This window comes from Hyla sarda, chromosome 5 (genome assembly GCF_029499605.1).
Source record: "Hyla sarda isolate aHylSar1 chromosome 5, aHylSar1.hap1, whole genome shotgun sequence".
In the NCBI taxonomy this organism is placed as follows: Eukaryota; Metazoa; Chordata; class Amphibia; order Anura; family Hylidae; genus Hyla; species Hyla sarda.
Window position 1 is genome coordinate 174964269 of NC_079193.1, and position 21351 is coordinate 174985619.

The 21351-nt window shown below is 41.5% G+C and overlaps 1 protein-coding gene across 1 annotated transcript in view; it reads left to right on the forward strand.

The window, feature by feature from the left end:
* The window catches only part of LOC130273646 (band 4.1-like protein 4B), a 200261-nt gene that overhangs the window by 22543 nt on the left and 156367 nt on the right, over window positions 1-21351 (forward strand). Inside the window, exons 2-3 of the mRNA XM_056520801.1 lie at window positions 5761-5879; window positions 13730-13858. Of these exons, the coding sequence (XP_056376776.1) occupies window positions 5761-5879; window positions 13730-13858 (248 nt within the window). The remainder of the gene's footprint in view (window positions 1-5760; window positions 5880-13729; window positions 13859-21351) is intronic.

The following is a 21351-nucleotide window of genomic DNA, read 5'->3' on the forward strand; positions in this document are numbered from 1 at the left end:
AAAACCCTTTTAAGATCAAAAGAGTGTATAGCAAGTAGTGATCTACAGTGCAAACTGCAGAGAGATCCAGAAGAATCAGTAGAAAGTAGGTGCTGTTAGACTACTCTACACTTTAGTAAGGACAGTTTCTGTACAGTCTGCAGACCAGATTGTAAATGCTGTAAAGGGTCATAAAGAGAATAAGCATAGGGATGGCTGATTAAGCAAGAACATATAACAGGTGCTTCAGAAGTTTTTGAAGATGCAGGGGGGATGGGGGAGGGGGTAGTTAGCTGCACAGAACAGGTACAGTTTTGTTTTTGTTTGTTTTTTATTCAGAAGTGGAAGATACCAAAAGAAAGGGCGAGGTTTAAGGGGTAGTCCAACCAAAACTTTCTAAATAAAATGTGGACAGGGAGGTTGTAAGTAAAAAATATATATATATAATAGAACTGTCTCTTGCCTTCTTTGTTCCCATGGTGCCATTACAATGGAGCTGTGCGGCCCACTGTATGGCACCTCCAAGTTCTAGGATGTGATATCACACACCCGCTCAGCAAATAAGTGGCTGAGGCAGGACACTACTGCAGAAGCTGTTTTGGCTGAACAATCACTAAAATATTTCAAAACTAGCAAAGAGACAAAGCGGTCAGTACTAGCTCTCCTCATGTCCCTCTAGGCTATGGAAGCCCACACTGACCACAGCGTGGCAAGACGCACATCCACCAGACCAGGGGTAAGTGGTGTTCTCCTCCAGAAAGCATATAAAAATGCCCATACAAAGTGTCCACATTAGAAAGAATGGGGCACACCACATGGTCAGAAGAAACACCGTGAACAGGGCAAAATGGCTAATACCTTGTGTCCGCCTTAATCCTGGTCGAGCTTACTGCTGTTTTAAGATAAAGATTGCTGCACCAGATGGACATGCGAGTGCCATTCTTTCTATTGTGAACACTTAAAATATTTCAGTTAGGTGAAAAGTGACAGCCGGAAAGAGACTGGGCAAGGTGTGAGGGAATAGGGTCACTAATGCAGGCTATATTTCATTAAGAAAAGGAGAACCTTAAGCCTTCAGGTATTATATCAAACACTGGTAGTAAAGAAGAGGAAATGTGGGTAGGAAGTGAATCAGTGTTGCTTTGGGAATGGGAGATGATTTTATACTGGTTGTTGGCAATTTTAACTTTAACCCCTTCCTGACCTATAATGTACCGATACACGATACATGATGGGTCAGGTGAGGGGAATATGGTGCGGGCCCGCGAGTCAGGTCCGCATCACAATCGGCAGATCCCCACTGCTATCAGCAGCTGACATCTGCCTGTAATGACTGACATCATTGCTGGGGGGCACACAATGTGTAAAAAAAAAAAGAAAGAAAAATTAAAAATAATTACACATAGAAATATTTTTGGGGAATATAAATATATATATATATATATATTCCAAAAAATATTCCAAACAAAGAAATTGCTGATTTTTGATCACATCACGTCCCAGAAAAAAGTAACAAAAAGTGATCAAAAAGTCATATATGCAAAAAGGGGTACTGTTAAAAACTACAGCTCATGACACAAAAAATTTACCATAAAACAGCTCCGTAGGTGGAAAAATGTTATTGTTATAAGGGTAAGAACATGGCATTAACCTCTTCAGGACATAGGGCGTATGGATACGCCCTGAATCCCGAGTCCTTAAGGACCGAGGGCGTATCCATACGCCCGTGGGAATTCCGGCCCCCACCGCTAGCCGGTTGGGGACCGGAGCCGGATGCCTGCTGAAATCGTTCAGCAGGCATCCCGGCATATTGCCCAGGGGGGTCATTATGCCCCCCCATGTCGGCGATCGCCGCAGATCGCTGGACAATTCAGTCCAGCGATCTGCGGTGATTCCGGGTCAATCGGGTCTCCGGTGACCCGGAATTACTGGCTGTTCGGGGCCGTCTCTGACGGCCCCGAACAGCCAGAGCCTGCAGGGGTGAGGTGGCACTGGTGCCACCTCACGATCGCCCTGATTCGTCGGCCGGATTACCGGCCGGATTACCGACCAATCAGGGCGCCTGCTGCGGGTGTCACTCCCGCACCCGCTCCGCCCCTCTTCTGGAGGACGTGAGCAGGTGCGGGAAGACGACCCCCGGTGCTGGGGACCCCGATCCCCGGCGCCCCTGTTGGGATCGGGGCCCCAGGAGCAGCTGCGGCGGCGGGACTGACCTGCAGCGTCTGGATCGTTGGAGGTGAGTGACAGCCTCCTGCTGTTGCTTAGCAACAGCTCCCAGCATGCAAAAAGGGCATGCTGGGAGCTGTAGTTATGCAACAGCAGGAGGCAGACCACCACAACTCCCAGCATTCCCTTATGGGCATGCTGGGACTTATGGTTTTGCAACAGCTGGAGGCACATTCTTTCTATGGAAAAGTGTACCTTCAGCTGTTGTCTAACTACAACTCCCAGCTTGCACAAACAGCTAAAGTGCATGCTGGGAGTTGTAGTGGTGCATCTGCTGGTTGCATAACTACAACTCCCAGCATGCCCGTTGGCTGTCGGTGACTGCTGAGAGTTGTAGTTTTGCAACAGCTGAAGGCACACTGGTTGTGAAACTCAGAGTTTTTTTTTTTACCTAACTCAGTGTTTCACGACCGGTGTGCCTCCAGCTGTTGCAAACTACAACTCTCAGCAGTCACCGTACACCATGCACCGTACATGCTGGGAGTTGTAGTTTTGCAACAGCTGGAGGCACACTGGTTGTGAAACACTGAGTTAGGTCACAAACTCAGTGATACATAACCAGTGTGCCTACAGTTGTTGCAAAACTACAACTCCCAGCAGTCACCGACAGCCAACGGGCATGCTGGGAGTTGTAGTTATGCAACAGCTGGATGTCCCCCCCAATGTGAACGTACAGGGTACACTTACATGGGCGGAGGATTACAGTAAGTATCTGGCTGCAAATTTGAGCTGACGCAAACTTTCTGCTGCAGCTCAAATTGCCAGCGAGAAACTACTGTGAACCCCCGCCCATGTGACTGTACCCTAAAAACACTACACTACACTAACACAAAAAATAAAATAAAAAGTAAAAAACACTACATATTCACATACCCCTACACAGCCCCCCTCCCCTCCCCAATAAAAATGAAAAACGTCTGGTACGCCACTGTTTCCAGAACGGAGCCTCCAGCTGTTGCAAAACAACTCCCAGTATTGTCGGACAGCCGTTGACTGTCCAGGCATGCTGGGAGTTTTGCAACAGCTGGAGGCACCCTGTTTGGGAATCACTGGCGTAGAATACCCCTATGTCCACCCCTATGCAATCCCTAATTTAGGCCTCAAATGCGCATGGCGCTCTCACTTTGGAGCCCTGTCGTATTTCAAGGCAACAGTTTAGGGTCACATATGGGGTATCGCCGTACTCGGGAGAAATTGTGTTACAAATTTTGGGAGTATTTTCTGCTTTTACCCTTTTTAAAAATGTAACATTTTTGGGAAAACAAGCATTTTAGGTAAAAAAAAAAATTTTTTTTTACATATGCAAAAGTCGTGAAACACCTGTGGGGTATAAAGGTTCACTTAACCCCTTGTTACGTTCCCCGAGGGGTCTAGTTTCCAAAATGGTATGCCATGTGGTTTTTTTTTGCTATCCTGGCACCATAGGAGCTTCCGAAATGCGGCATGCCCCCAGAGCAAAATTTGCGTTCAAAAAGCCAAATGTGACTCCTTCTCTTCTGAGACCTGTAGTGCGCCAGCAGAGCACTTTTCACCCCCATATGGGGTGTTTTCTGAATAGGGAGAAATTGGGCTTCAAATTTTTAGGGGTATTTTCTGCTATTACCCTTTTTAAAAATAAAATTTTTTTGGGAAAACAAGCATTTTAGGTAAATTTTTTTTTTTTTTTTACATTTGCAAAAGTCATGAAACACCTGTGGGGTATTAAGGTTCACTTTATCCCATGTTACATTCCCCGAGGGGTCTAGTTTCCAAAATGTTATGCCATGTGGTTTTTTTTTGCTGTTCTGGCACCATAAGGGCTTCCTAAAGGTAACATGCCCCCCAAAAACCATTTCAGAAAAACGTACTCTCCAAAATCCCCTTGTCGCTCCTTCCCTTCTGAGCCCTCTACTGCGCCCGCCGAACACTTTACATAGACATATGAGGTATGTGCTTACTCGAGAGAAATTGTGCTACAAATACAAGTAAAAATTGTGTCCTTTTACCCAATGTAAAAATTCAAAAATTGGGTCTACAAAAACATGTGAGTGTAAAAAATGAAGATCGTGAATTTTCTCCTTCACTTTGCTGCTATTCGTGTGAAACACCTAAAGGGTTAAAACGCTGACTGAATGTCATTTTGAATACTTTGGGTGGTGTAGTTTTTATAATGGGGTCATTTATGGGGTATTTCTAATATGAAGACCCTTCAAATCCACTTCAAACCTGAACTGGTCCCTGAAAAATACTGAGTTTGAAAATTTTGTGAAAAATCGGAAAATTGCTGCTGAACTTTGAAGCCCTCTGGTGTCTTCCAAAAGTAAAAACTTGTCAATTTTATGATGCAAACATAAAGTAGACATATTGTGTATGTGAACCAAAAAAAAATGTATTCGTAATATCCATTTTCCTTACAAGCAGAAAGCTTCAAAGTTAGAAAAATGCTAAATTTTCAAATTTTTCATCAAATTTACGGATTTTTCACCAAGAAAGGATGCAAGTATCGACAAAAATTTACCACTATGTTAAAGTAGAATATGTCACGAAAAAACAATCTCGGAATCAGAATGATAACTAAAAGCATTCCAGAGTTATTAATGTTTAAAGTGACAGTGGTCAGATGTGCAAAAAACGCTCCGGTCCTTAAGGCCAAAATGGTCTCCGTCCTGAAGGGGTTAAACAAACTTTTTTTTCTTTTTCTTCTCAAGTTTTTATTTTACCTTAAAGGGGTACTCCGGTGCTTACACATCTTATCCCCTATCCGAAGGATAGGGGATAAGATGCCTGATCGCAGGAGTCCCGCAGCTGGGGACGCCCATGATCATGCACACGGCACCCCGTTTGTAATCAGTCCCCGGAGCGTGTGCGCTCCGGGTCTGATTACGCTCGACCGCAGGGCCAGCGGCGTGTGACATCACGCTCCGCCCCTCAATGCAAGCCTACGGGAGGGGGTGTGAACACGCTCCGGAGACTGATTACAAACGGGGTGCCGCGTGCATGATCATGGGTGTCCCCAGCTGCGGGACTCCCGTGATCAGGCATCTTATCCCCATCCTTTGGAAAGGGGATAAGATGTGTAAGCACCGGAGTACCCCTTTAAAGGGGTACTCCCGTGGAAAACAAAATCAACTGGTGCCAGAAAGTTAAACAGATTTGTAAATTACTTCTATTAAAAAATCTTAATCCTTCCAGTACTTTTTAGGGGCTGTATACTACAGAGGAAATGTTTTCCTTTTTGGATTTCTCTTATGTCAAGACCACGGTGCTCTCTGCTGACCTCTGCTGTCCATTTTAGGAACTGTCCAGAGCAGCATATGTTTGCTATGGGGATTTTCTACTGTACTGGACAGTTCCTAAAATGGACAGAAAAAACTAAAAAGTTTCGACAGGAGTACCCCTTTAAAACAAAACACCTGATTGATCTCTGTTATACTTTGCAAATCTATGTTAACATAACTCAATAAATAGAATTTTGCTTAACCTATGAACGTTATACTTGACTATTTAAATCTGGACATGAATTATTTAGGATTGAAAATGTTATTGTTCTTCATTACTATTTTATTTTTATTTTAGGGTTGTCTGCTGGAGCCCCATGTCTTTATGAAGAAACTTCAGGACATTTGAAAAAAACTGATGTTGAAAGCACAAAAATTGGTTCTCCGTGGCCGGCTTTGCGTATCAACACAAATAAGGTATTGCTATATGTTTTGCATTGGCTTTTAAAGGAAAAGCACTATAATGCGTTACACCGAGTTATAGTGCGGGTGAACAGGAGACCGATGCGGGATCTCGAAGTGCTATATCTACCTAAAGTCCGGAACCTCGATCCTCCAAAGGTTCCCCTCTTTCAAAGAAAGAGAATAGCACTCCATAGCGTAATACCGCAAGGTAGGGAATCCGCAGGTACAATGGGAAATGCCCTTACCATAAGCGGTTGTGTAAGCTCACAGACAACAGTGGTCAGAGTGAGTGAGAAACAGGTCCAGTCTGCAGCCTTCCCATGCAAGCGAGATAATGGCAGGAAAAGACTTCAAGGTGTGATGGAATTCAATGGCGCTGAGCAGGAGCAGACACATCAGGTAGGACGGAAGATAGCTTTATTAAAACAATGCAACACGTTTCACCGCAGGTGCGGCTTCATCAGGCCTAGCTGAAAAGGAAGGGATTGGTCTTTATATACAGGTAAGGATATTAACCCCTACCTGAACATTTTAAGTTACACTTATGTATACAAAATCGATTGACAAAGTCCACCGGCAACATGCCTGGCATGAATTTTACACAATTAAAACAATTAGAAAAGAATTCCATATAAAAATACATAGTTTTACACTAAAAGTAATTTCCTTACAAAAAAAAATCTTTTTTCATACACAATTATGATGGACATTTGTTAGGGATGTATGCATATGCCTATGCGCATAGACGATTATATAATAATCAATACTATAATTTAATCTTAATAATTAACTTGAATTTTTATTTCTTTTTATCTTTTATCCATATCAGTTTATTATAAGTTTTTATTTTTATTTTTCCATTTTAAATTTTTTTAACACACATATTTGAATAACCAAACATGTGTGTAAGGAATATAAATGAATGTGCACCGGCATTTGCATTTTGACCATCATAACAATTTACAAAATAAATAAATAACTCCACATATGCACATGTATGTGGACACCCGCGTAAACCTACGGGCGCACAAACACATATGCACATGTGTACAGATCTAAAAATACACATACACATATGTTAAAAACGAATCTATAAAAAAAACGCACAGTGTGAACAGAGTACCAGGATATTTGTCTTTGTCCTTTTTCAACGCACATTCTCTATGGTCTCATTAAATCCTCGCGGAGATAATGTTTCTAGTTTATGAATCCAGAAGGATTCGCGATTAATCAAACATTGATAGCGATTAGGGTGATTTTCCGGAATTTGTTCTAATATTATTAATCTTAAAGAACTAATATTGCCCTTATGGACAATAGAGAAATGTCGCAAAACACTATGTAACAAAAAAAAATGTTTATATTAAATCTGTGCTTGCTCATATGGGATCGCACCGTCTGAATGATGCGACCCACGTATTGAATGTTGCAACCACAGGACAATAAATATATCGCAAACTGAATTGCAGCTGAGGTGATCTTTTATTATATATTTCTTTTGTGTTTGAAAAGACATGAAATTATCTATCCTGGTACCTAGAGATGAGCGAACTTACAGTAAATTCGATTTGTCACGAACTTCTCGGCTCGGCAGTTGATGACTTTGCCTGCGTAAATTAGTTCAGCCTTCAGGTGCTCCGGTGGGCTGGAAAAGGTGGATACATTCCTAGGAAAGCTGAACTAATTTATGCAGGAAAAGTCATCAACTGCCGAGCCGAGAAGTTTGTGACGAATCGAATTTACTGTAAGTTCGCTCATCTCTACTGGTACCCTGTAGCATGCTGCAACACAAACAGCGCTTGTTGTTGCACGGCACACATCCTCCTGCTCTACCTTCACTTTTATTCATTTTTTCTTTTGTACTTTTATCTTCTATATTTTTAAGTCTGCTTGGGGCTATTAGATTTTTTTCAATTTTTTGCGCGTCGATATGTAACTCCAGGGTGTTTAGGAATAATTTCATTTAATATAGGATCCGCCATTATAATGAACCAATTTCTCATTAGGATTTTTTTAAATTTCATTAGCTTTATTATTATTATAATTTGTAATGAAGTTATATCTAAATTTGTTCTCTCAATTATGATTTTCAATCTTATGTTTATACATCAAGAAATCCGATTGTTTTTTTCTTTTTACTTTATTATATGCTACACTTAGTAATTTTTCAGGGTATCCCTTTTCTCGAAAACGTTTTTTTATCACTGCTGCCTGCAATTTAAAATCTGTCTCACTGGTACAATTTTTTCTTATGCGAACATACTGCCCATAGGGCACATTTTTAAGCCAATTTGGATAATGCGCATCAAAACTTTAAAAAACTGTTTACGTCAACCCGTTTGAACAAAGTGCGGGTGACTATCTAATTTTCTATGGTTCTTATTATCTCGAGATCCAAAAATTCTGTTGTAACCGAAGAATAATGTAATGTAAATTGTAACCTCCATGAGTTGTTGTTCAAAAACTTAATGAATTTTTCTGCCTCTGACTGAGTCCCTGTCCAAATAAAGAATAAATCATCAATAAATCTTCTAAAAAATAAACCGTGTTGGTGGAATAGAGGGCACTGTGCCATGTATTGGAACTCGAATCGCCCCATAAGCAAATTAGCGTCCCCATGGCACAGCCCCTCGTCTGTCTATAAATTATATTATTGAAAGTGAAAACGTTATGTTCCAAAATAAATTTGATGGAATTTAACAAAAATAGCGCTTGCTCACTTTTTAAATCCTGGTCATCATTCAAAAAATGCTCAATGCTGCTCAAGCCCAACTCTGTATTGATATTTGAATAGAGGGAACATACATCCAAGGTTAGAAACGAAAAAGTGGGGGGGAGGGATAATTTTCTCATATCTTGTATTAATTAGGTAGAATCCCTCAAATACGAGGGTAATTGTAAAACTTAAGGTTGAAGGAATAAATCAACATAATGAGATAAGTTAACCGTAATCGAAAAAATACCAGAAATGATGGGACGACCTGGGGGTTTAATTAAATCTTTATGTAACTTAGGTAAATAATAAAAAATAGGTAGGGAATAATGTTTAATATTTACGAATGTGTTTTCCCTCTTGTCAAATAATTGTGAATCAGATCCACTATTTATTAAATCCATATAGAGTCAATATTACTCAGGTGAGGGGTCACTATTCAAGATTTCATAATTCTGAAAGTATTCGATTCTCCTCATTGATATACATATTTCTATCCAAAATCGCTATTCCGCCCCCCTTATCAGCGTTTTTGAACAACAACTCATGTGGGTTACAATTTGCATTACATTATTCTTCAGTTACAACAGAATTTTTGGATCTTGAGATAACAAGAAACATAGAAAATCAGATCGTCACCCGCATTTTTTTCAAATGGGTTGACGTTAACAGTTTTTTATCCAAATTGGCTTAAAAATGTGCCCTATGGGCAGTATGTTCGCATAAGAAAAAATTGTACCAGTGAGACAGATTTTAATTTGCAGGCAGCAGTGATAAAAAAAACGGATTTCTTGATGTATAAACATAAGATTGAAAATCATAATTGAGAGAACAAATTTAGATATAACTTCATTACAAATTATAATAATAAAGCTAATGAAATTAAAAAAATCCTAGCGAGAAATTGATTCATTATAATGGCGAATCCTATATTAAAGGGGTACTCCGGTGAAAACCTTTTTTCTTTTAAATCATTTGGTGGCAGAAAGTTAAACATATTTGTAAATTACTTCTATTAAGAAATCTTAATCCTTCCAGTACTTATTAGCTGCTGAATGCTACAGAGGAAATTCCTTTCTTTTTGGAACACTGATGACATCACGAGCACAGCGCTCTCTGCTGACATCTCTGTCCATTTTAGCAACCATGCTTGGCAGACGCATGCTAAAAGCAGCATGGTGGCTCAGTGGTTAGCACTGCTGCCTTGCAGTGCTGGGGACTTGGGTTCAAAGCGCTATTATTATAAAAACGTCAGCATAGAGAACTGTGCTCGTGATGTCATCAGAGAGCATTCCAAAAAGAAATGAATTTCCTCTGTAGTATTCAGCAGCTAATAAGTACAGGAAGGATTAAGATTTTTTAATAGAAGTAATTTACAAATATGTTTAACTTTCTGCCACCAGTTGATTTAAAAGAAAAAAGGTTTTCACCGGAGTACCCCTTTAAATCAAATTATTCCTAAACACCCTGGAGTTACATATCGACGCGCACAAAATTAAAAAAATCTAATAGCCCCAAGCAGACTTAAAAATATAGAAGATAAAAGTACAAAAGAAAAAATGGATAAAAGTGAAGGTAGAGCAGGAGGATGTGTGCCGTGCAACAACAAGCGCTGTTTGTGTTGCAGCATGCTACAGGGTACCAGGATAGATAATTTCATGTCTTTTCAAACTCAAAAGAAATATATAATAAAAGATCACCTCAGTTGCAATTCACAGTTTGCAATATATTTATTGTCCTGTGGTTGCAACATTCAATACGTGGGTCGCACCATTCAGACGGTGTGATCCCGTATGAGCAAGCACAGATTTAATATAAAAAAATGTTTTTGTTACATAGTGTTTCGTGACATTTCTCTATTCTTTAAGATTAATAATATTAGAACAAATTCCGGAAAATCACCCTAATCTCTATAAACGTTTGATTAATCGCAAATCCTTTTGGATTCATAAACTAGATACATTATCTCCGCGAGGATTTAATGAGACCATAGAGAATGTACGTTGAAAAAGAAAAAGGACAAATATCCTGGTACTCTGTTCACACTGCGCATTTTTTTCATAGATTAGTTTTTAACATATGTGTGTGTGTATTTTTAGATCTGTACACGTGTGCATATGTGTTTGTGTGCCCGTAAGTTTATGCTGGTGTCCATATGTGGAGTTATTTATTTATTTTGTAAATTGTTATGATGGTAAAAATGCAAATGCCGGTGCACATTCATTTATATTCCTTACACACATGTTTGGTTATTCAAATATGTGTGTTAAATAATTTAAATGGAAAAATAAAAACTTATAATAAACTAATATGGATAAAAGATAAAAAGAAATAAAAATTCAAGTTAATTATTAAGATTAAATTATAGTATTGATTATTATATAATCGTCTATGCGCATAGGCATATGCATACATCACTAACAAATGTCCATCATAATTGTGTATGAAAAATATTTTTTTGTAAGGAAATAACTTTTAGTGTAAAACTATGTATTTTTATATGGAATTCTTTTCGAATTGTTTTAATTGTGTAAAATTCATGTCAGGCATGTTGCCGGTGGACTTTGTCAATCGATTTTGTATACATAAGTGTAACTTAAAATGTTCAGGTAGGGGTTACTATCCTTACCTGTATATAAAGACCAACCCCTTCCTTGTTAGCTATGCCTGATGAAGCCGCACCTGAGGTGAAACGCGTTGCATTGTTTTAATAAAGCTATCTTCCGTCCTACCTGACGTGTCTGTTCCTGCTCAGCGCCATTGAATCCCATCACACCTTGAAGTCTTTTTCTGCCATTATCTCTTTCAGTGCAGACTTGAGGCGGGCCCGTCGGCTGGATTTAAATATTCATAAGCGTTTGTCACCTGAGCGCTCAGTATGCACAAGCCGGCGGGCCTTCCTCCAGAGCGCAAGTCAGCGCTGAAAGAATAGGCCCCGTTCGGAGGATCGGGGTATCAAAATGCAGGAAGGTATAGCAGTCTGAGACCCTGCATCGGTCTCCTGTTCACCCGCACTATAACCAGTGGCGAATTGCCCCCCCCCCCTGAGATTAATTTCCCCCATCACATTCAGGATATCCCTGGGTCCCTAAAGATCTTTTCGGGACACAAGGAGGTCCCGGTTACCTCTCTGCAGACCCCCGTTTACTTAAAAAATGCAGGGGCTGCCTGAAGGTACGCACGCAGGGACGTCACTGATGTCCCATGTGTGCACCCATAGAGACAGAGCGGAGAAGCGAAGACACACGCATGGTAAGTTATCAGCGGCACATCATCTTCAGTGCTCCGACCACAGCTCCTCCGGTTCCAGGACCTACTGCTATGTTCTATAGGCAATAGAAGTAGATCTTAAAGGGGTACTCAGGTGCTTACACATCTTATCCCCTATCCAAAGGATAGGGGATAAGATGTCTGATCGCGGGAGTCCCGCAGCTGGGGACACCCGCGATCATGCACGTAGCACCCGTTTGTAATCAGTGCCCAGAGCGTGTTCGCTCCGGGACTGATTACGCTCGACCGCAGAGCCGGCGGCGTGCGATGTCATAGCTATGGGAGGGGGCATGATTGCTATCATGCCCCCTCCCGTAGCCTTGCATTGAGGGGCGGAGCATGACGTCACACGGGGGCGTGATGTCACACGCCGCCGGCTCTGCGGTCGAGCGTAATCAGTCCCGGAATGAACACGCTCTGGGCACGGATTACAAACGGGGTGCCGCGTGTATGATCGCGGGCGTCCCCAGCTGCGGGACTCCCGCGATCAGACATCTTATCCCCTATCCTTTGGATAGGGGATAAGATGTGTAAGCACCGGAGAACCCCTTTAACCCCTGACAGGAGGAGCGGTGATCAGAGCACTATACTGCCAACCTAATGTGGGGGGGAACTATACTGCCAGCCAAATGTGGGGGGAAACTACACTGCCAGCCTAATGTGGGGGAACTATACTGCCAAACTAATGTGGGGGGAAGTATACTGCCAACCTAATGTGGGGGGAACTATACTGCCAACCTAATGTGCAGGGAACTATATGGCCAGCCTAATGTGGGGGAACTATACTGCCAACCTAATGTGGGGGGAACTATACTGCCAACCTAATGTGGGGGGAAGTATACTGCCAACCTAATGTGGGGGGAACTATACTGCCAACCTAATGTGCAGGGAACTATATGGCCAGCCTAATGTGGGGGAACTATACTGCCAACCTAATGTGGGGGGAACTATACTGCCAACCTAATGTGGGGGGAACTATACTGCCAACCCAATTTTTGGGGAACTATGCCGACAACCTAATGTGGGGAAACTATAGTGCCAACCTAATTTGGGAAGAACTATGCTGACAACCTAATGTGGGGGAACTATGCTGACAACCTATTGTGGGGGAACTATGCTGACAACTTATTGTGGGGGAACTATGCTGACAACCTAATGTGGGGGAACTATGCTGCCTACCTATTGTGGGGGAGCTATGCTGCCTACCTAGTGTGGGGAACTATGCTGCCTACCTAGTGTGGGGAACTATGCTGCCTACCTAGTGTGGGGGAACTATGCTGCGTACTTAAAGGGGTACTCCCTTGCCCCAGCGTTTGGAACATTTTGTGACGCCACACCATGCCTCCTCAAAGCAAGTCTATGGGAGCGGGCGTGTTGACCACCGCATGATACTCTTGATAGTGCCCCTCCTGAGACTAGACTCTGGATCCGCCCCTGACTATAACTCGGTGTATCTGGTTATAGTGCGGGTGAACGGGTGACCATTTTCCTTTAAAGGGAACCCATCACCTGTTTTATTTGACCCAAACCATAGGCAGCATGAAACAAATTCAGTGAGCAGATCATGGAACACTATGATGTACTCTGAAATGCCGGAGCAATAATGTTTTAAAATAGCAACTGGGACCCGGCTTAGTAGCCATGGGGTTCACTCCGGGTCCCAGCGGCTTTTTAAAATATATGTTGTTTCTTTGTGCACTGTCAAGAAATTTACACTGCTATTAACTAGACACTTTTCACTTTAGAACATTTAAGGCTGAAATACTCTGCTACAGTAGACAGTAATTAAAAGGACAACAAAACGTATATGTTAGAGAACATTTCTGTAATCTAACATAGAAAGCTTTATGTTTTTTTTTTTTCCCTTTGTAAAATAAAGGTGGAAGAAAAGAAACTATATGAAAAGCCTCTCCACTCTCCATTATCTCCACTATCTCCCCCTTCATCTGCTTCTGATCACATGAAATGCAACATACTCAAAGCACAGATGGATGCAGTGGGACCCCAGGTGTGTAGGAAGTATTTTTGATTTCCTTCTTATAAATTGTGCTTTACTCTAGATAACACGCTGAATAATTACAGACAGCTTCTTTATTCTTTTGTCTTTATAGTGTTATTTTTTAACTCTTCTTATCTCTAATTGTAGTGACCCTTGTTGAGTCAAATCTAAACAAGGGATGAAGTTAACTTGTTAAAAAGAGAAAACAAAAAAGAAAAAAACAATGGCAACATTTTTGCATTTGTAAATAAAGAAATTGAACGGTACTAAAAATAAACAAAATACACAAAAAAGAAACAAGCTCCTCATTGTCCAACATAGGCTGGTCCTTAAGGGGCTAAAACTAGGAGATACAGTGACCCCCCGACCTACGATGGCCCCAACATACGATAATTTCAACATGCGATGGCCTCTCAGAGGCCATCGCATGTTGAAGGCAGCATAAACATACAATGCTTTTGTATGTTGGGGCCATGGCATAAACAGCTATCCGGCACGCTGACTGCTTCAGCTGCTGCCGGATAGCCGTTTACGGTGCCCCGTGTGGTCCGGTGATGGTCTCCTACCTGTCCTCGGGGCTCCGGAACATCCTTTTCCCGATCCCCTCCATCGCCGGCGCTCTCCTTTGTCATCATCACGTCGCGCGCACGCCGTCCCGTCATCCATTAGGAGCGGCGTGCGCGCGTGATGACGGCGACGGAGAGCGAGGATCCCGGGGAAGCAGAGACGTCCGGAGCGTCGGGGACACCACGGGGATGCGGCGACAGCGATGGAGGCTGACATCCAGGGCAGCGGTGACGGGTCCGGAGCGGCGGGGACAGGTGAGTACAGCTTCCTATACTTTACATTGCACGGATCCCTCAACATACAGTGTTTTCAACAAACGATGGTTCATTTGGAACGGATTACCATCGTATGTTGAGGGACCACTGTATAGATATGAAAGTCTAAACATCAATGGGATTGGGCAGCCCAACCAAGGCACAAGGAAAAACACAATACATATATATTGCCAGACGAGTACTGGTGTGGTAAGGTTATGTTTCCTATATAACCTCAATCAAATAAAATATGCACAAGGGGGACACTGTCCTCATGTCTGGTCTTAGATATTTCTGTATATGAATACGTATATATAATCTCAGTCAGAATAATAGTGAAAAATATATAACATTTATTTATAATCAATATACATGTATGTAGTAGGCACAGTCTGCAAGGGCCATGATTATTGATTATAAATAAATGTTATATATTCTTCACTATTATTCTGACTGAGATTACATATACGTATTCATATGTAGAAATACCTAAGACCAGACTTGAGGACAGTGTCCCCCTTGTAGATAATAAAGTTTTTCTCTGGAATGTGGACTGCCATCAGGGCAAAATAGCTGTCAGGGGCTCACGAGGTCACCAGCCACCATAGAATCAACTGATACCAATGACCACTAAGGAGCATAGAGACTTATCTAGTTAATCACAGATACAGTACAAATTTCCTCCAAAAAGGCAAAGATCATGAAAGCGCTGGAGATCAGGTAAAATGCAACTTTAGATCAGGAAAAGTTGCATTTTACCTGATCTCCAGTGCCTTCATGATCTCTGCCTTTTTGGAGGAAATTTGTACTGTATCTGTGGTTATGTGAAGCGGAGCGGCTGCTGAGATCCAGTTACAACACACGCTCTTGGTTGTACATGGTTGTACTTGGATGGAGTACAACCATACTTGGTAAGTGCTAACTCACATTAAACGTTACCACATTATACCTGGGTATCACACAAGGGAGCGAATCCTTTCGTCTTTTTTTCTCTAGTTATATAGTTAAAGGGGTACTCCGGCGCTAAGACATCTTATCCACTATCCAAAGGATAGGGGATAAGATGCCTGATCGCAGGGGTCCCGCCGCTGGGGACCCCCGTGATCTTCCATGCCGCACCCTGTTAGAACCAGCCCCCGATGTGTGTTCGCTCCGGATCTGATTACTGGCGATCACGGGGACGGAGCATAGTGACGTCATGGCTCCACCCCCGTGTGATGTCACACTCCGCCCCCACAACGCAAGCCTATGGGAGGGGGCATGACAGCTGTCACGCCCCCTCCATATGCTTACTTTGAGGGGGCGGAGCGTGACATCACACGGGGCGGAGCCGTGACATCACTATGCTCCGTCCCTGTGATCAGGCATTTTATCCCCTATCCTTTGGATAGGGGATAAGATGTCTTAGCGCCAGAGTACCCCTTTAATAGAGGTCAAATGAAGGTGCAAAAATCTGTATCCAGTGAACTCCCATTAGTGTTGGATGTAGGCATCCAGTACTATTATGTATCTCTTTGACTATGTAAAGGAAAGTGGGGACTTTGAACTCTGTAACAGAAAAATGTGAATCACTGTAAAGATGTAGACATTTTCAAAGGCATTGACTAAAAACAGGGCTACGCCTGCTACAGGTTATGTACTTATGTGTATATTCTAGCTTAAGTCTACTGAACTGAAAGAGGTTGAGCAGCAGTACCACATCCAACCTGTGGACTATTGTGGCACTGTCTTTGGAAGAAAGTGCCACGTTTTTCCTTTTAAACCCTACCAGTTCAGATTATGTTCTAATTCTTTTTAATAATCACACTCTATAGATATTTTTTCAGAAGACTTTTATGTTTCTTAGAAATGACTGTATGTTGCTTAAAAATTTCTAATAGTTACCTTGTCAATGACAACCAACACCCTTGTGTTGTTCTCTTGCTTAACCCCTAAAGGACCAAGCATTTTTCTGTTTTTACACTTTCGTTTTTTCCTCCTTACCTTTTAAAAATCATAACCCTTTCGATTTTGCACCTAAAAATCCATATGAGGGCTTATTTTTTGCGCCACCAATTCTACTTTGGAATGACATCAGTCATTTTACACAAACATTTATGTCGAAACGGAAAAAAAAAAACATTGTGCGTCAAAATTGAAGAAAAAACACAATTTTGTAAATTTCGGGGGCTTCTGTTTCTAGGCAGTAAATTTTTTGGTAAAAATGACACTTTAACTTTATTCTGTAGGTCCATACGGTTAAAATGATACCCTACTTATATAGGTTTGATTTCGTCGTACTTCTGGAAAAAATCATAACTACATGCAGGAAAATGTATACATTTAAAATTGTCCTTTTCTGACCCCTATAACTTTTTTATTTTTCCACGTACAGGGTGGTTTGAGGGCTAATGTTTTGCGCCATGATCTGAAGTTTTAATCGGTACCATTATTATTTTGATTGGACTTCTTGATCGCTTTTTATTCCTTTTTTATGGCATGAAAAGTGACCAAAAATACGCTATTTTGGACTTTAGAATTTTTTTGCGTGTACGCCATTGACCGTGTGGTTTAATTAATGATATCTTTTTATAGTTCAGACATTTACGCACGCGGCGATATCACATATGTTTATTTTTATTATGGTTACATATTTTTAATATGGAATTTGGGAAAAGTGTGTGTTTTTAAACTTTTTTTAAACTTTTTTTTTTTTTTTACACTTTTAGTCCCCTTAGGGGACTTTTAGGAGGAATCATTAGATTCCTCATACAGATCATTGTGGTTTCATAAAACCACAATGATCTGCGTGCTCTGCACTTGATTGATAAAGCCGGAGCCGCCGCAGCAGGAGAGGTAAGCCCTCAGGCTACCTCAGTAGAGGATGCGGGGGGGGGGGGGCGATACACCCCACTGGACCACCAGGGACTTAATACAGGCACCTTTAGATGCCGCTGTCAACTTTGACAGCGGCGATCTAAAGGGTTAATAGCCGGCCGCGGCGATCGCCGCATGTCGGCTATTAACGCCGGCCCCCAGCTACAGGAATCAGCTGGGGGCTGGCCGGTATGACGCGGGCTCGAGTCGGGAGCCCGCGTCATACCCCGGTAACGGCCATTGGACGAGTATAGACGTCCATGGTCGTTATCGGGTTAAATGGGTTTATTCAGTTTCTGAATTGAGACTTTTGTATAATTTGCTTGGTCAAAATGCTTTGACAAAAAGAGTGCATGCCATTTGTCCCATTTAAGCAAAACATTTATAAAGTTAAAGTGTACCTGTCATTATACAGTATAAACCTTCTGACTTTTAAAAAGTTTTCGTTGGTTGTCTTTGTGGAAATTCCATAAATAGCAGACAAAACGCAGTCAATGCATTTTGGACCACTTGGACCCCTCTTTTTTCCTCCTGGTACATTGTTAGTCAGGAGTAAATTCACTGAGCACACACTCCAGCTCATTCTAGTGACTGGTTGGAGTCAGAACTTTGATATGTGTCTACCTTTTACACATCTTTTTCTGATGATAAAGTGGGTGTATGTAATGCATGCAGATATTCCATTTTGTTAGAAAGAGAAGCAAAAAAAAACCTATGGTCCAGATTTATCAAACTGTGTGAGAGAAAAAGTGGAGAGATTTTTCCACAACAACCAATCACAGCTCAGCTAATGAGTTCTGGTAAAGTGAAAGCTGAGCTGTGATTGGTTGTTGTTGGAAAATCACTCAACTTTTTATCTCACACAGTTTGATAAATCTGGGCCTATGTGTCTCATGACCATTGTGAGTCTGACATTAGAGGGTGGGGTGTTTGTTATCAAAGATAACCCGCCAGCTCTTTTTATGTCTGTTTTACTAAACACTTGTACAAAATAACAATTGATAAGTGTTCTGGAACACATTTTCTAAGAACTCTGTGAAGTTGCGTTTCCTGTCAATCCTCCTCGTAAAAAATTTGAAAAATGTGCATTTAGAACCCCCCTTTTAATGTTTCCTTATAATCTGCAGTTTTCACTAGAGATGAGCGAACTTACAGTAAATTCGATTTGTCACGAACTTCTCGGCTCGGCAGTTGATGACTTATCCTGCATAAATTAGTTCAGCTTTCAGGTGCTCCCGTGGGCTGGAAAAGGTGGATACAGTACTAGGAGACTTTTTCCTAGGACTGTATCCACCTTTTCCAGCCCACCGGAGCACCTGAAAGCTGAACTAATTTATGCAGGATAAGTCATCAACTGTCGAGCCGTGAAGTTTGTGACAAATCGAATTTACTGTAAGTTCGCTCATCTCTAGTTTTCACCCCTGATTGTACTGTGTCAGTCTATGTAGGAGCATAAGATTTTGCCAGGGAAATAGTAACATCCATTTGATTAATTCATATATTTCCAGGAAGAATATAAGAGGAACAGCACACTAAATTGTTCTAAGAAAAAAAAAATGATTCTCTTTGTGAAGGGGAATGCATATTTTTACCTAAACAGGTATTCCAGAACTGATGGGTTTACTGTAAATGATATCGAAGTGAGCACATGTAATGAACTAATACTTACCTTGGCACAGCAGTCCAATGTTCAGCATTCGCTAGACAGTGAGCATTATGATACTTGGCTGGACACTTCAGCATATCCCTTTTTTCCATGCTGACAGCCTTCAGTATGACATGCTGAATGAGAGAGGAACTGCTCTGCATACAGTAAACAATGCCAACAGGGGGGCATGAAGTTAAATTAATAGTATGCTGCTGAGTACTATATACATCACAGGGGTTAAAGGGGTACTCCGGTGAAAAACTTTTTTTTTTTTTTAAATCAACTGGTGCCAGAAAGTTAAACAGATTTGTAAATTACTTCTATTAAAAAATCGTAATCCTTCCTGTACTTATTAGCTGCTGAATACTACAGAGGAAATTCTTTTTTTTTCTCTGCTGACATCATGAGCACAGTGCTCTCTGCTGACATCTCTGTCCATTTTAGGAACTGTCCAGAACAGCATATGTTTGCTATGGGGATTTCCTTTTACTCTGGACAGTTCCTAAAATGGACAGAGATGTCAGCAGAGAGCACTGTGCTCATGATGTCAGCAGAGAGCTCTGTGTTTCAAATGGAAAATAATTTCTACTCTATTATTCAGCAACTAATAAGTACAGGAAGAATTAAGATTTTTTAATAGAAGTAATTTACAAATCTGAACAATATAGAAAAAAAACGCACTCACCCGATCATCGTGCACTGGTAACTTTATTCCGTGAAGCATAAAACGTAGTACACATGGGACAGGCAGTCGGCAGGAACGCTGGGGAACACGAGGTGCAGTTACAGCTGTTTCACGGGAACACAGCCCGCTTCGTCAGACTCCGCCTTCTGGTGTCGTATCGCAGGTTCAATACACACCTACAACTACGTCAGCAGAAGGGCGTTAACAAAATATAGAAAATGTTAGAAAAACTTTAAAACCAACAACCCTTTACAAAATCAGTAGTACCTATGGACTAGCAAGTACTTCTTATAGAAAAACGCTAAAATCTAGCTTGTCGTTAAGCCCGAGATTACCCTGGGCGTTTGTGCGCAGGATAAGCTCCGCCTCTGCACGTAGCAGTAGCTTTTTCCTGTCAATTCCTTCCTGTGGCATTATTCTCTTTATCCCAAAGAATTTTAAAGCAGCTGGGTCATTATTAAGGGCGATCTTTAGATGTTCCAATACCCGCGGGCACCCTTTACCTGAACGGACAGAGTAAAGATGTTCTCTGAATCTGATGTTTAGCGACCTAGTGGTGCTACCTATGTAGTAGCGACCACAGTCGCAAAACATACAGTAGATGATGTGGTTCATTTTACAATTAATAAATTTCCTCACCTTGATTTGTGTACCTCCGATTGTGAAGAATTTACCTACTTTAAGTTTGGGACACAACTTACAGCTCCCACAGCGGAAATTACCGCATACTGCGGGGCCACTTAGCCAGCCTCTTAGCCAGCCACTTAGCCAGTTCTCTTTACCCGAGCACTTACTGCTAGTCAAGATGTCGCCTAGGTTAGTAACCCTTTTGTAGGAGATGAGGGGTTTATTATCGAACTGCTCCGACAGGATCGGATCACTTTGGATTAAATACCAATGTTTATGGATACTTTGCTTTATTTTCTCAGCCATCGGGCTGTGCATGAACGTAAAGCAAAATCTCTGATTATTGTTTTTTGTTTACTTTTTTTTAGAGTTATGTAAACCACTGTTCTGTAAGAGGGAATTCCTATTTTGTCTATTTGCTCTATCATACGTTATATGCAGGACCGAGGATGGGTATCCTCTTTCTAATAAACGCAAAGTGAGTTCCCTGGCTTGTTTTTCGAAGCTGCTCTGTGTATCATTAATTCTTCGCAAGCGAAGGAATTGTCCATAAGGGATAGCGGACTTAACATGTCTCGGGTGATAACTCCTATAATGTAGGAGGGAATTACCAGCCGTAGGTTTTCGGTACCCTCTGTGCACAATTTATTTTCGCTTACTCTTACAAGGACATCTAGAAACTCTATTTTTTCTTTGCTGATGTTACTTGTGAAATTTAGACACATGTTGTTATTAGTGTTCAGCCATGTGATGAAATTCGTCAACTCCACTCCGATCCAGGTTATCAGGACGTCATCTACGAATCTCACATAGCTACCAATGAGTTTTCTAAAGGAGTTAACTTCTGAGAAAATCCATCTTTTTT